The sequence below is a fragment of the Trachemys scripta genome, chromosome 7, assembly GCF_013100865.1.
Source record: "Trachemys scripta elegans isolate TJP31775 chromosome 7, CAS_Tse_1.0, whole genome shotgun sequence".
Taxonomy (NCBI): domain Eukaryota; kingdom Metazoa; phylum Chordata; order Testudines; family Emydidae; genus Trachemys; species Trachemys scripta.
Window position 1 is genome coordinate 39,719,092 of NC_048304.1, and position 13,583 is coordinate 39,732,674.

Consider the following 13,583-nt stretch of genomic DNA (forward strand, 5'->3'; position numbering starts at 1 on the left):
TGCACAAGTACAAAATGGGGAATAACTGGGTTGGTGGTAATACTGCTCCAAAGGATTGTGGGGTTATAGTGGATCAAAAATTGAATATTAGTCAACAATGTGATGCAGTTGCTAAAAAGCCTAATACTATTCTGGGCTGTATTAACAAGCCTGTTGTATGTTACCTCCACTGTATAATTGTCCCCCTGCTCACAACTTGTGAGGCCTCAGCTGTGTTCAATTCTGAGCACCACACTTCAGGAAAAATGTGAACAACGTGGTGAGAGTCCAAGGGAGAGCAACAAAAATAATAGGTTTAGAACAGTGGTTCTCAGCCAAGGGTACACGTTCCATGGGGGTACGCAGAGGTCTTCCAGGGGTACCTCAACTCATGTAGATATTTGTCTAGTTTTACAACAGGCTACATAAAAAGCACTAGCAAAGCCAGTACAAACTATCATTTCATACAGACAATGACTTGCTTATACTGCTCTATGAACACTGAAATGTAAGTACAATATTTATATGCCAGTTGATTTATTTTATAATTACATGGTAAAAATGAGAAGGTATACAATTTTTCAGTGCTAGTGCTTTTTATGTATCCTGTTGTAAAATTATGGAAATATCTAGATCAGTTGATGTAGCCCTTGGAAGAATTCTTAGTACCTCCAAGGGTACACATACCCCCGGTTGAGAACAACTGACCTACAGGCTTACTCAAAAGGTATTGTCTTCTGTCTGTTTTATGCTTTCTTCAGATTAGTTATAGGGAAACAAAGAATCATAGTTTCAAAAATAGCCTCTAAATTTTCACACTTTATCACTGACGTGCACATACATGCACATCAGAATTCTATTATTTAAGCATAGAAAACTACCAGAAAAAATCTAGTTGGGGCTTTTTGTGTTAACAGGCCAACAGTGAGGGATACTACTTAAAATATTGGACTAGCATTTGCATTTCATTGAGGAAAATTCAGTCATGGAATTTTTCTCTCTGGCCTGCCACAAGCATTCATGTTCATGCTGATCTTAGTTGTGTCAAGAGCTGGTGCAGCTGAGCATTGTGGGAAGGAGATTGTTGGCATGCCTAAAGGCTGAAAAATGGAAAAGGATCAAGGACAATTCTTGGTAATTGGCTCCCCAGGTGAACTGTTTTTTCCTAAGGTGATATGCAAGCTTCTTTCTGGTAAATTTTGGCAGGGAAGAGAGCTGGCCTACTTGTTATCTTTAGTACTGGTTGAAAAACTGGGGAACCTTATTTAGCAATCTGAAGATATGTTATTTACAGCGGTTTGGAAGATAAATGATTTTTTTGTACACTTGTAATTTTTCATGATAATTACAAAGTTTTTCTTTGCACTGTTGCTATTTCTCCATTTCCCCCGTTTGGCCTCCATTTTTTCCTTTTTATTTTGCCCCAGAAAAGTGTGTGTGTTGGGGGTGGGGGGAGATAAGGGGGAAAACAATGAAAAATGGGAAATTCCGAAGAAACTTTGAGTAGATCTAGTTGTTTTCCGTTTTATCCTCAATCTTGGTGAGGATTTTGTTCCCTTGGTGCCACCCAGGCACCACCAGTGTTTCAGAGACTTATTCTGGCTTGGTGAATTTTACCTTCTGCGCCACTGTGCACACAGGGGGAAGCGCAAGAAGAGTTTTAAATATTTACTCACTGAACTACCCCCCCCCCACTAATGATTAAATGTCTGTAAAAATTAACCACTTAACTAATAGCTTACAACTGAAAGGGTTCTCAGCCGCTTGTTAAAGAAACGCGGCGGAGGGCGGGGGGGTGGCTAGATTCTCCTTTTCACTTTGGGAAGCAAAGCAGAACTGAACCAAATAGAATGTGATTGGCATGAGGTAGGTTAAAGATCAGCTGGCTCTGATGCATGCTCCCATGCACTTTGGGATGCTGTTGAAGCCCCTATGCCAGGGCTCCATAGGAGCCAGCCACCTAGCCAAGGATGCCCATTCAGGGGCCTGCAGGCCCATGACAGAACTATAATCAAAAAGCTTTGCAACATGCAATAGTGTCAAATCCCAGCTGCATCCAACATTGTGTCATGGCACAAAAGGGCAGGAGTGAACAGTACAAACAAGTACATAGTGCACAGCAGCAGCCTCCAGCATCTGACAACCCTTTGGTGCCTCTGAAAATTGAATATAGCAGAACAAGCTTTTCTTTTGCATGCTGAATTAGTTATAGCAATGTAACTGAAAGTGCAGCCACATCGGACTTGATCTTGATAATGCTAAACTGTCTTCTCTCGGTGTTTAGCCCAACTAAATAATTGTAGTAGTTGTACTAAATTTAAGGCATTGCATAGAGGGGTCTTGTGTTCCCAACACAGCTTCGGTTTTTTGGGGTATGAACACTAAAACACCAGCATTATTTTAGAGTTAAAACACAAGCAGTTCAAACAAATACTCCTGATAACCAAATATAAGAAGTTCATAGGGGAGTGTGCTGGGGGGGAAGAAGTGACCTTATTGGCATTTTCTCATCCAATTGCTGTCAGGATTCCTTCAGGAGAGGGAGAGAAAGTTCCTCGGGGAGAACATGGAAATATCACTGTGTTAACTAGCTATCCTTAAACTAGAACTGCTTTCCTTGCTCATGCCTAGCTCAGGGCCAATGCTACTACCTGCCTGAAATGTGGTGTTTGTCATGTGATGTTTAATTTAAAGACACTAGCCCACAAAATACCATGAATGAGATTTAGACTTGGTCAAAAATTTTCGAAAGAAACGTGTTTGGAAGTTGCCTCCACCCTCTCAAATAAGTTCCATGTTCTGATAAAATTGTAAAATAAAGTCATTTTCCTCCCAGTGTTTTTTTTTAAAAAAGGTGAGGGGAAGACCACCAATGGGGGAACAAATTAATTAAAAAACAAACAAACTAGGAGCACATTAAGACTCCAAAGCAGGGTTATGGTACACTCATCATGAAGCCAGCAGCAGCCTCGCTGTTGAGTGTAGGCGTTGCTGGACTAGGACTAATTGGGGAAGTGCACCTTTGTCAGGTAAGGGAGTATATGCACCAGCTTTGAAGTAACTGTTTTTCAGAGACCCAGGCAATGGAGAAAAGCCAGGCCGGGGGTTAATGTTCTCCTGCTTCCAGTTTGGGGAGAGAGGTAGCTGCCATGCCTCTGTGTATCCCAGGCAGCATTTTAACATAAAGCTCATGTTAGAATGCTTCATTCCATTACAAATGGCATTCCCTTTGAAAATACACACAACGAGGATTGCCTAGTAATTACAAGGGTTTAGCTTTTCAAAGCTACCTAATTTTAATGGAACTTGCTTGGCTAAAGCAGCTTTGAAAATTTCAGCCAATAAGTAGATATTTTAGGCTTTTCCACAGCTTTTACTTCTGTGGCTTTTTTTAAATGCCTAAACAACACTGATGCGCTCAAACTGTTTCTTTCACTGCCAATTTTTTCATTTTGATTTTTTTTTCTCTCCTGTGTTTCAACTTCCTAATGGATCAGCACCCACCATGAGTACTTTGTTGTTGGTTCATTGTCATCTCTGATATGGTAAACTCCTGAAATGTTGTTGAAAGTCACTGCTGCATCACAGCTGGGAGCAATACATTGCTTTTTGTCAGCACCATAAACCATGTTGTTTTTTTATTGCTTGGCAATGGAATAGTGTTTTATTTACAAAGAAGTATCAGGCTTGCATTACCCGATCCTACTTTGGTGAATAACTCTCATACAGGTATATACCTTGGGCCAGATTCTCCATTGCGTTATATTTTCTGTAGTTGTTTAGGCCTTAATACAGCTAAGCAGGTGCTAAAGTCCCTCCCTATTCAGCAAAACACTTTAGCAGGGGCTAAATCCCATTGCCTTCAGGGCTTTGTTGAATCAATGTCTTATGCCTGTCCAATGTGGATACAAAATGCTTCCTATACAACTTGCAAGTAGGGTGACCAGACAGCAAGTGTGAAAAATCAGGACGGGGGTGGGGGGTAATAGGAGCCTATATAAGAAAAAGACCCAAAAATCGGGACTGTCCCTATAAAATCAGGACATCTGGTCACCATACTTGCAAGGTAGTGGGGATCAGGCCAACTACATTCCCTGAGAACATTTGGGGAAGGGTTATTTACCGTAGTGAGGATTCCACAATTGGACCCTTTATTCTCTGGTTTTTACATAACTACCAGTAAGGCTGGTTCAGATGATATACTTGAATGTCAATTTGTCAATTGTATTGTGTGGTTAGCTGTTAAGTATTAATTTAAACTATTTATTCCAAATGTAAACCAATAATGGTGTCAGTTGTGTGCCGCTGCTGCAAGAGACCTGAAATAAAGAAACGATTGGTTTGGGAGGGGTTAAACAACACCTTTCCTGCGATCCTTGGTTATTGTGTAATTACAGGCAAATTATTGACTAATTTATAATTGCACCATACTGATGGATAAATACACATATACAGAGTGTGATAACACTAATTTCTTAAAAGTTTAAAACTTGCTTCATGGGATAGGAAAATAAAGCTATCTGAACAAACCTTGTTTTCATCTAGTGCAGGATATAAAAACATCACATCATTTAATGTATAATATAACCTTTATTTTTTTTCTAAACTCTTGGAAAGTTACATAACAACCGTGCTTTAATTATGACACCATGTATAGACATTTAAAATGCATCTTAATTTATAAATATTTTACATTTGGTCCATAGAACAGGTTGCAATTTACTAAATAATACTGTACTCTTTTAAACAGGCTCTGTATATATTTTAGAATATGCATATATTACATATATATTTTTATATAGAGATAGATTTGCTTGGTGTTCAGAGAATAATTCCTTATTGCAAAAAACATATATGATCATACAATAATTTTTCTTCTTTAGGGCAAATACTACAAAAAGATACAGCTATTCACAGTTTACACACAGTAGTTCTACAACACTATTTTTTGTGCTATATATGATAATAGTTTGTACAGTGCTCTGCTAAAGAGCAGGTCTGCCAAACATCTGTCATAATTGTTTACAATCAAACATTAAATACTGCATTTTTCTTAGAACAACATGGGACTTGATTACATTAAACAATAAAGCAAAAGTTGGAATTTTTCTTCTTAGTCTAATGAGAATCACAATTATCATGTGTATGAATGATTTTTTTTTCTAAACCCTGAAAACTTACAAGACTTTTGCATTTAGGTATGAATTCAGCTATAGACATTTAGAATGTATCTTAGATTTCAGAATATTTTTACAGTTGACCTACTGTATGAAACAGTTTAGAAGCTACTAAACAATACTTTGTGATTTTATGACATAGGTTGAAATATATGTATATATATATTTTCTACAATAATGTGCTTGACATTCTGAGAATAATACGTTATTGCAGGAACATATGTTTGTCACCTTCAGACAAAAACAACAAAAAACCCGACGTTCACAGTTAGTTAATATGTTTTTCACATAGTAGTTCTACATAAAATGTGTGCTATCTAACATCGTACGTTGCACAAAAGTTTGCTGAAAAAGCATGTTTCATTGCACAGTTCTGTCACAGTCATTTACAATCAAACATCAAATACTGCATTTCCCATAACTCTTGCCATCCTACTTATAGCTGCCAAATAAGAAACACTGAATAGGGCCTGATCTTGCATTCTCTACACAGGAAGAACTTTCATTAGCTTCAGTGGGAGTTTTAGCTGTGTGGGAAATTCAGAGTAGAACCCATAATGGAGCTTTTGTATTATAGCAATAACCTTGTGCCTTCATCATCACCACGAACAATATGTATATCAATGAAAAAAATCAAAAGAATAAAAAATTTGTCTTCAAAGTGCTAGAGTGGTCCACAACTTATCATTTACTTGTTAGTTACAAACTGTTGAAAGACCTTTAAACAGACTGAATACCACAGTCCATGATCTAAAGCTCTAAATTAGAATTATAGGGAGATGGTTCAATATTTAAACTATTGTTTTGGTTTCTATTTTGGTGGCAATACAATATTCTTGTTAATGGTGTAATATAAACAGAAACACTACCTGGCTTCAACTACAAATAGTTTTGTACTGCTTTAACCTGGGAAGAGCTCATAATAGTTTCATATTATTATGCATTTTGCTAAAACATTAGAATGAAACATTTTGCTTCTACAATGTGTATCTGAAATTTATAAATATAAAAATAGAAATAAAATGTTTTTAAAAGATACAGTATATTTCACTATAAGACTATATTATGAGTTTGTGGAAGTAAATGCAGAAAGCCTAAGCGTAGATAATGTATTTAGCTAGTATGTAAGAAATTGTTTATACTGTATTTATATAAATATCAATCAAATTGAACATGTATCGGAGTGGTTTATAACATAGCTAAACTTAAGTTGCCTGAAAAATAATTAAAGGGAACCAAAAAAAGAATAGTGTTTGTTAATATGAATTTCAAGAGCGAAATTTTCATTGGAAATCACCTGTGTACAAAATTCTTGGTCTGTAAAAAACAGCTTTCAAATTTAATTGTACTTCCTGCAAAGTCAGAAATAACAGTCTTGGGATTCTGCTGTAAGAAATATTATCATTAAACTACTAAAAATCATCAGCACAAAACATCAAATTGTTATGCTAAAAGATAGATTAAAAATGTCCTGCACCTTAGTTTACAAATTCCAAGATAGTTAACTCTTATTGTGAAAGGATAAAAACATTAACAGTCTGTGGATTGCCAGAAAACATAACACTTCCAACATTTGGGCCCCCAAATGGTTTGATTGTACCCCCATCAATTCCCTTATAGTGGTGATGGTCTTTTTTTTTCTTTTTTTCTTTTTGCCACTAGAGGTAGGTAATTATATTCTCAGACATAAATTTGTGGCCATATTCAACCATATTTTTTTTTTCCAGAGTAGCATTTGTACCTCTCCAACACAGAAATTTAGATATATGCCTCTTTGTTTGCAGAGTTGCTCTGCTGGGCCTGGTCCGGACCATTTTCAGGATGAGTAATGTCTTCACTTGGCTGAATCATTATTTGGATGCGCTATTTAAAAAAAAAAGAGTGAGAAGAAGTCACTGAATATTTCTAAACTTCACGTCCAATCTAAACATCTTTCTCTGGCCATTGCTGTTGAAAGAGACAATCCTGTCCAGTCCACCTGCTGATGCAAAGGTTTAAATATCTATGCAGTCACATTTGCTAAACATCTTAGTAACGAACACCATTAAAAGTGAGTATTTGGTCTTCTTAATCAGGACAGGAATGGGAATTATTTGTAAATGGAATTTGGCTTAATCAAGATAAAGGGGTTTCTGCTAGGCAAATCATACTTTTTTGGCAACAAATCTTGTTCCAATTATTGCATAAGATGTACCCAGACATCAACGTACTTTGATGGTTTTGGTTAGCTTTTGACATTGTGTTAAAGAAAACAATGTTTAATGTAGGTACATGACAATGAAGAGCTTATTCCCCCTGTCACAATGCATGGCTTTAGACCTAACAGTGCTGCTACTGTCTAACTTTAAACAGTTTGGCTTACATTGTACGATTGCTATACTTTTTTCCTCTCTTGATGTTTTTATTACTCAGGACATATTAAAAAAATAACATGTCTGATCCTCAGTCACTTTCTGTAGCTCACTTGAAATCATAATCCTGCATTGGTAATGTCAAAGGTCCTGAGTGAGAGTTCTTTAGCAAAAGACTTGCAGGATTGAATCTGTGATCAGCAAGTAAGTTTTAGAGCTGGTCAGAAAATGGAATTTCCATTCTGTGGGAAATTCCAACATTTAGACATTTGTTTTCATTCTGCAAAAAAAGTGAAAAATAATCTTAACTAGAAAATTTCGACCCTCTACAGAAGATCACTTTGAATTTCGGATAAAGGTTAACATTGTTATAACTTTATCTGCATGGTTTGCCTATCTATACTTAGCAGTCAAACTCTATATTCAGTTACTACTTATAGTTTATAAAGGGTTGATAAATGATGTTTTAAAAATAGCTAATCAAATGTTATTGAGTCCAATTTATAACTACACACCGTCTACTGCTATTCTTTTAAACGTCTATAATGTTATTCATGTCTGTAATCATTTATCAATCCTTTCTAAATAGAATCTTAAGATAAAGGGTAACCAAGTTGGTGAACTTCTGTCATGGTATCATATAGCACCTCCGAAAAGCAGATCTGCTCCTAAGGTTCTATTTCCATATACATATCCCAGTACTAATAATAATTAGGGAAAAGAGATTCCAAAAATATGACACCCACCATCAGTGTCTCAAAAAATAGAAAGTTTTTCATAGTCTTCCATGAAACATCAGTGAGGCTTTAAGGCTGAGTAAAGACAAGTGTTTGGGCAGCAGATCTGAGCAATTCATGAGACATCACTAGTCAGCTGTGCTTAGGGTCATCTGTCTTCTTGCAAGGATTGCTGTTTATAAACTGACTTAAGGAATATTCTAGAAAATCTGACATGAATCTGACAAGCTTTGGCTCCTACAGTCATGAAGGGAGGAAATATATATTCCTGCAATTTTGCTGAAGAAATCTTTCTCTAAAACAAAAATCACAATGTGTAAAGTATGTGGTCAGATAAAATCTATTTGGTGATGATGTTAGATCATTATGTAATGAAATATGTAACATTTTGCTGTTCTATAGGCATCTGCCCGATGGTCTCAAACAGCTTAGAAATATTAATGGTATAAGCCTCTAAACATCCCTGTTAAATTGGAAGTGCTGATATCCCCATTTTATAGATGGGAAAACGGGGCAGAGAGAGATTAAGAATACACTTGCAGAATAAAAAAAAAGGCCTTTATTCAAGTTGTTTAATTGAAAGATTAAACAATGGTAAAGCATAATTGTATTCAATGGACTTGATTTGGGGGGCAATTTCCCTGCCAGAATAGCACTTTGGGGCACTGGGCAGACAGACATAAATTAAAGCAGCCTCCAGGCTGCTCAACTATGTCAGGGGCCAGAACAGCTCCAAGATTGGGAGAACACAAAAGTGGGCTAAGGCTTCCTTTGCTGCCACCCTTTCCCCCTCAACCCCTTTCTACACCACAGCTTAACCACACCACTGGATCTAGGACAATATGTATGGGGATACTTTTGGGTGGTCTCAAGACAGATTTCTCTCTCTCAGGTTCAGAGATTCAGGCCAAAAGGGACCATTATGATCACCTAGTCTGATTTCCTTCATGGCATGAACGATGAAACCTAACCCAGTGATTTCTGCATAAAGCCCATAACTTTGGATTGAGCTATAGCATATAATTTGGAAAGGTCTCCTCTCAAGTTACAAATCTTCAAGTGACAGAATCCACCACATCCCTAGGTCTTCACTTCCCTCATTTCTGGAGGACTTTGGCAAAATCTTTTAGAGTACAAATAATGATATTGCACAAAGCTTCTCTCCCTCCCCTAGGGAGGGGTCCACTTCAAGAGGCAGAACTGTCACTCATGTCATGGCCTCGTGTGACATCACTATCCCAGGGAAGTTAGGAGCCTATGTAAGTTTGAGGATCTAGGCCTTTCTAAATACACATTTATGATGTCACCTTCATACATGCTAAATAAGCCAGGAAGGGTAAAAACCAAACACTTTGCGTTGGCTTATATGTTGCCTTTCAGTGACTTGCTCCAAGACAGCAGGAAGTTTGTGGCAAGCCAGGAACAGATCCCAGACCTCCCGGTGAGGGGTCCTGTGCAGTGTGCACTGGCCTATCCTGCAGCCTTTGCTCATGAGAGTAGTCACACAAAAATATTAGGGCTACAGCATGTGGACTCCAGTTACACCATGCGGGATGTCCAGTCTCATCAAGAGCAGGGATATAGGAAGGAGTGACCAATTTTTATTTCCTTGTGGGAATCATTATCTGTATGGACTTCTGGGGGGTTTTATGTTCTTCAGCAGCAGCCAAATCCTTCACTCATTACACAGGGAGATTTTTATTCAACCTCACTGGGAATTTTGCCTGAGGAAGAACTGCAAGATAAGGCAGCAGAGCCCAGATTTTCCAGTCTGCTAAGGCCACTTGGTGCTGTTATGTCAACGGGGCAGGACAGATGGAGGTGGTGGGTTGGGGCGGACTGGGGGCTTGGTGAAGCTGAGCTCCACTGCTGTAAGTGCCCTTATGCCAGCACCACAAGTTAGAGCAGGATCCTGCTCTACATTGTGCTGAGGGCAGGCAGCCACAACCAACTCTCTGTAGCCCAGAGCAGATTGGACACAGTGGAGAATTTGGGTCCAGATCTTCAGTAACAGGGAGGTTACAGGTCAGTGGTTTGAGCATTGGCCTGCTAAACCCAGGGTTGTGAGTTCAATCCTTAAGGGGGCCATTTAGGGATCTGGGGCAAAAATCAGTCTGGGGATTGGTCCTGCTTTGAGCAGGGGATTGGGACTAGATGACCTCCTGAGGTCCCTTCCAACCTTCATATTCTCTAATCACAGCCAGAGCCTCAGATGGTATCCATTTGTCTAAAGCCACTAGAGTCAAGGGAGCTATACTGACTTGCTGCTGCGGATCTGGCCCCCAGATCCCTAGAACTACATCAGCCTTATCATTGATCTATTGTGCTACAGCTGCCTACTGTGTTAGGAGTAAATTGCACTTATTGGGCTAAAGATCGGCCATTTTGTTTGCCATCCTTGTACTTTGTAGCTGGCAGGCTTCCAGAGCTGACATTGTTATGGTAGCAAGCTATGTTAAGATCTGACGTCTTCAGAAAGACTATATGCTAAACTGAGGCCAGGAAGAGTAATCATGGCTTCCACATTCTTCCGTTCGCTGCAAAATGACTGAGCTAAGACAACTGATGCCAAGACAACTAAGCTCACCAATCACATGTCAAGTATCACTGTACGTATAGCTTACAAAGTACAGTATAATCACATAAATAAAAAAGCCTTACCTGTTTTAAGGAGCCTTTTAAGGTAAGAAACATGTATGCCATGTAGCCTGGAATCAGCACCATAGACGAGAGAGCCATGAACCAGCCAACCCCTTGGCCCCATTTTGGGAAAACATAACTGCCCATCTTGAGAGGAGTCATTTGCACAGCGCTGAAGATAAACACTCCCTGAAAAAAAAATGGAAAAAAATAATGAGACTTCGCTGTGACTTACATTCATCTCTGTGTCTTTCAAACCACTCTGCTGGACTTACTGGGCTCAATCCTCAGCCTGCCTCTATCCCCATGGAGAGGTGAGGAAAGGAAGGTAGGCAAAAAGTATCCCCTTACTTCCCTGAATGAGTTACCTACATCACCAGACCCTACTTGGGGATGGGGGATAGCCGTCACTGCTGCAAGGTGGAAGAACCTTGGCTTGGCCCTCTCCACCACACACTCTGTGCCAGCCAGCACAGCTCTGCCACTGCAGAAGGGGAACTGAACTGAGGCAGGGAAACAGCTGGCATGGGTCACTTCTCCCACAGAGCTAGGGGAAAGTAGGAACTGAATTCTGGCTGAGTCCCATTTTTGGCCCTGCCCTGCTCCAGTCCACCCCTGTGAGATGCCAAGAAGCATTAGTTTGAGGAATGGGAGGCATTTAACTGCTTTAGGCTTTTTACTGTAATACCCTGTAAAATGTTAAACAGCGTAACAGTTACTAAAAGAGATGTGAACCTGTGATGTACATAGTGGCTGCATTGGGCCAAAGTTTGACTTGTGATGACTACTAGCTCATGCCAGAAAACCAACAGCCCCCTGTAGCAGGCTGACTTATCGGTCATTGTTTAGTGTCCCTTCAAAAACCTCCCAGGCAGGCTCCAAAGATGCTCCATGACCAGAGACCATGTTCTGGCCTAGGCGTTCAGCTTTGGTCGGCACGTTTTTGTGCATAAACTCCTTGACCTTTTAGCATCCTCAATGCATATTCCCTAGGCAGGTTATCTCTACTCTTAGGAATAGATCCTGGAAGGTATGCATGTGTGGAACTTAGCCAGAAGACAGAACAATGCTTTTGCAGTATATATGATGACATAATTTAAGAGAAAGGTGTTCTTTCTTTCAAATTATATTAGGCCTTTTCCAAAGCACTTGCCAGAATTTGGCCTATAGGTTTTTAATTAAATGCACTTGTTAAAAGGACAGAGCATCCTACAATTAAACAGCTTTGGCAGATATTACAGCTGTTGACCAGGTCAGCCATAACCATTCACTCAGGTCTAAAGCATGGCAGGTAGCATCTTAGCCCCAAAATGAAGGTATACTATGTTGACAAAAACTAACTGAAAAAGAACCATAGCTTTGGGTCAGCTACTCGCTAGTATAAAATTTCATCTCTCCATTTAAGTTGATAGAGCTATACTGATTTATACCCTCTGAGGATCTGGCCACTTATTGAAGCTATAATTGCACATACAAAGAAAACAGGTTAGATTTTCACAAGAATGGCCAAATTTTGGTGTTTGTGCCTGCAGGGAACTGCTCATTCCCTCTTGAAACTGTGTTCCTAGTTCTTTCTTATTTCAGTTGCTGTCTATTGTATGCATTGGATTTAGGGGACAGATATATTGCATGTGATTCTTGTCAAGTTCTTACTCCTGTTCAATTACAAGAACAGAGAGAAGAGATCATGAGTGTGTGTGTCTCAGTTTGGGTGAATCTCCCAACTCAAAAATGTTTTGAAAGATGACATTTCAACATTTTTGCAATAGAAAGTTTGGGGTTTTTCGAGTAGCAATAACTTAGTCTAACTTTCTTTTAATCCTCTGTTTGTTTAAACAGATCAAAATCAAAGCGAAACATGTCAATTGATCTGAACTGAATGCTTTTTTGGTTTAGTGGTTCACAACAGTGAAATTTTGACTCTCCATCCTGATTTGGGATGAGAGAATTTTTGAACTCCCTACTTCTCACTGGACAGGGAAACAGTTTTCTGTCCAGTTCTAGTGGGAGTGCAATCTACTGAAGCTTGAGGCTAAAGTGGAGTTGTTGCAGATTTTTGTCTATATCAAAGAGCAAAACATGGAATGGAAGGCCAGCACCCCCACTCACCAGGTACAATAGGACTGACTTTTGTTGGTAAGACAGAGAAAAGTTTTCAATATACCGCATGTGGAATACCATTTGCTTTGTACCACCCCGATGCCATCTTGTACTAATTGGACTTGCACTATCAAGTGATATCCATCTAATCCCCCATTCATCATGTTGAAAAAATTACCTTTTGATATTTAATGCAGTCATTTTTCTATAAATTCACCAAAACAAAGTCCTTTCTTTTCTAGCCTGCTGCAATTGGCTAACGCAGCATACCTCGGGGGCAACCTTGTTAACTGAATCAAGAAAGAAAGCAAAGCTCACTTTGCTCACAAGTTCAATCTTTATTTGCAAAGGCCACACATAGAAAGTTTTGCCAAAGAGGGAAATGTAAGATGGCAGCTTTTAGATCACATTATCATCACCTGTGAACTCAATGTGAACAATGGATTCCCAGAAATAAAGATTTTTACAATGAAAAGCAATTATGCTCCCCTCACTCCTTCCATTGCAATTTATACAGTTCCCCAAACAATGTTTCTTTAATAATTATTCTCAGAGAATTGAGAGGTGGGTCACTGCATTTGGGGAATGGGTGAGTGCAA

At 39.0% G+C, this 13,583-nt stretch overlaps 1 protein-coding gene across 1 annotated transcript in view; it reads right to left on the reverse strand.

Moving 5' to 3' along the window:
• Positions 1-4,549: 4,549 nt before the first annotated feature.
• The window catches only part of SLC6A1 (solute carrier family 6 member 1), a 105,394-nt gene continuing 96,360 nt past the window's right edge, over positions 4,550-13,583 (reverse strand). Inside the window, exons 14-15 of the mRNA XM_034775331.1 lie at positions 10,906-11,073; positions 4,550-7,019 (exon numbers count right to left, since the gene is read on the reverse strand). Coding sequence (XP_034631222.1) covers positions 6,915-7,019; positions 10,906-11,073 — 273 coding nt within the window. The 3' untranslated portion in view covers positions 4,550-6,914. The remainder of the gene's footprint in view (positions 7,020-10,905; positions 11,074-13,583) is intronic.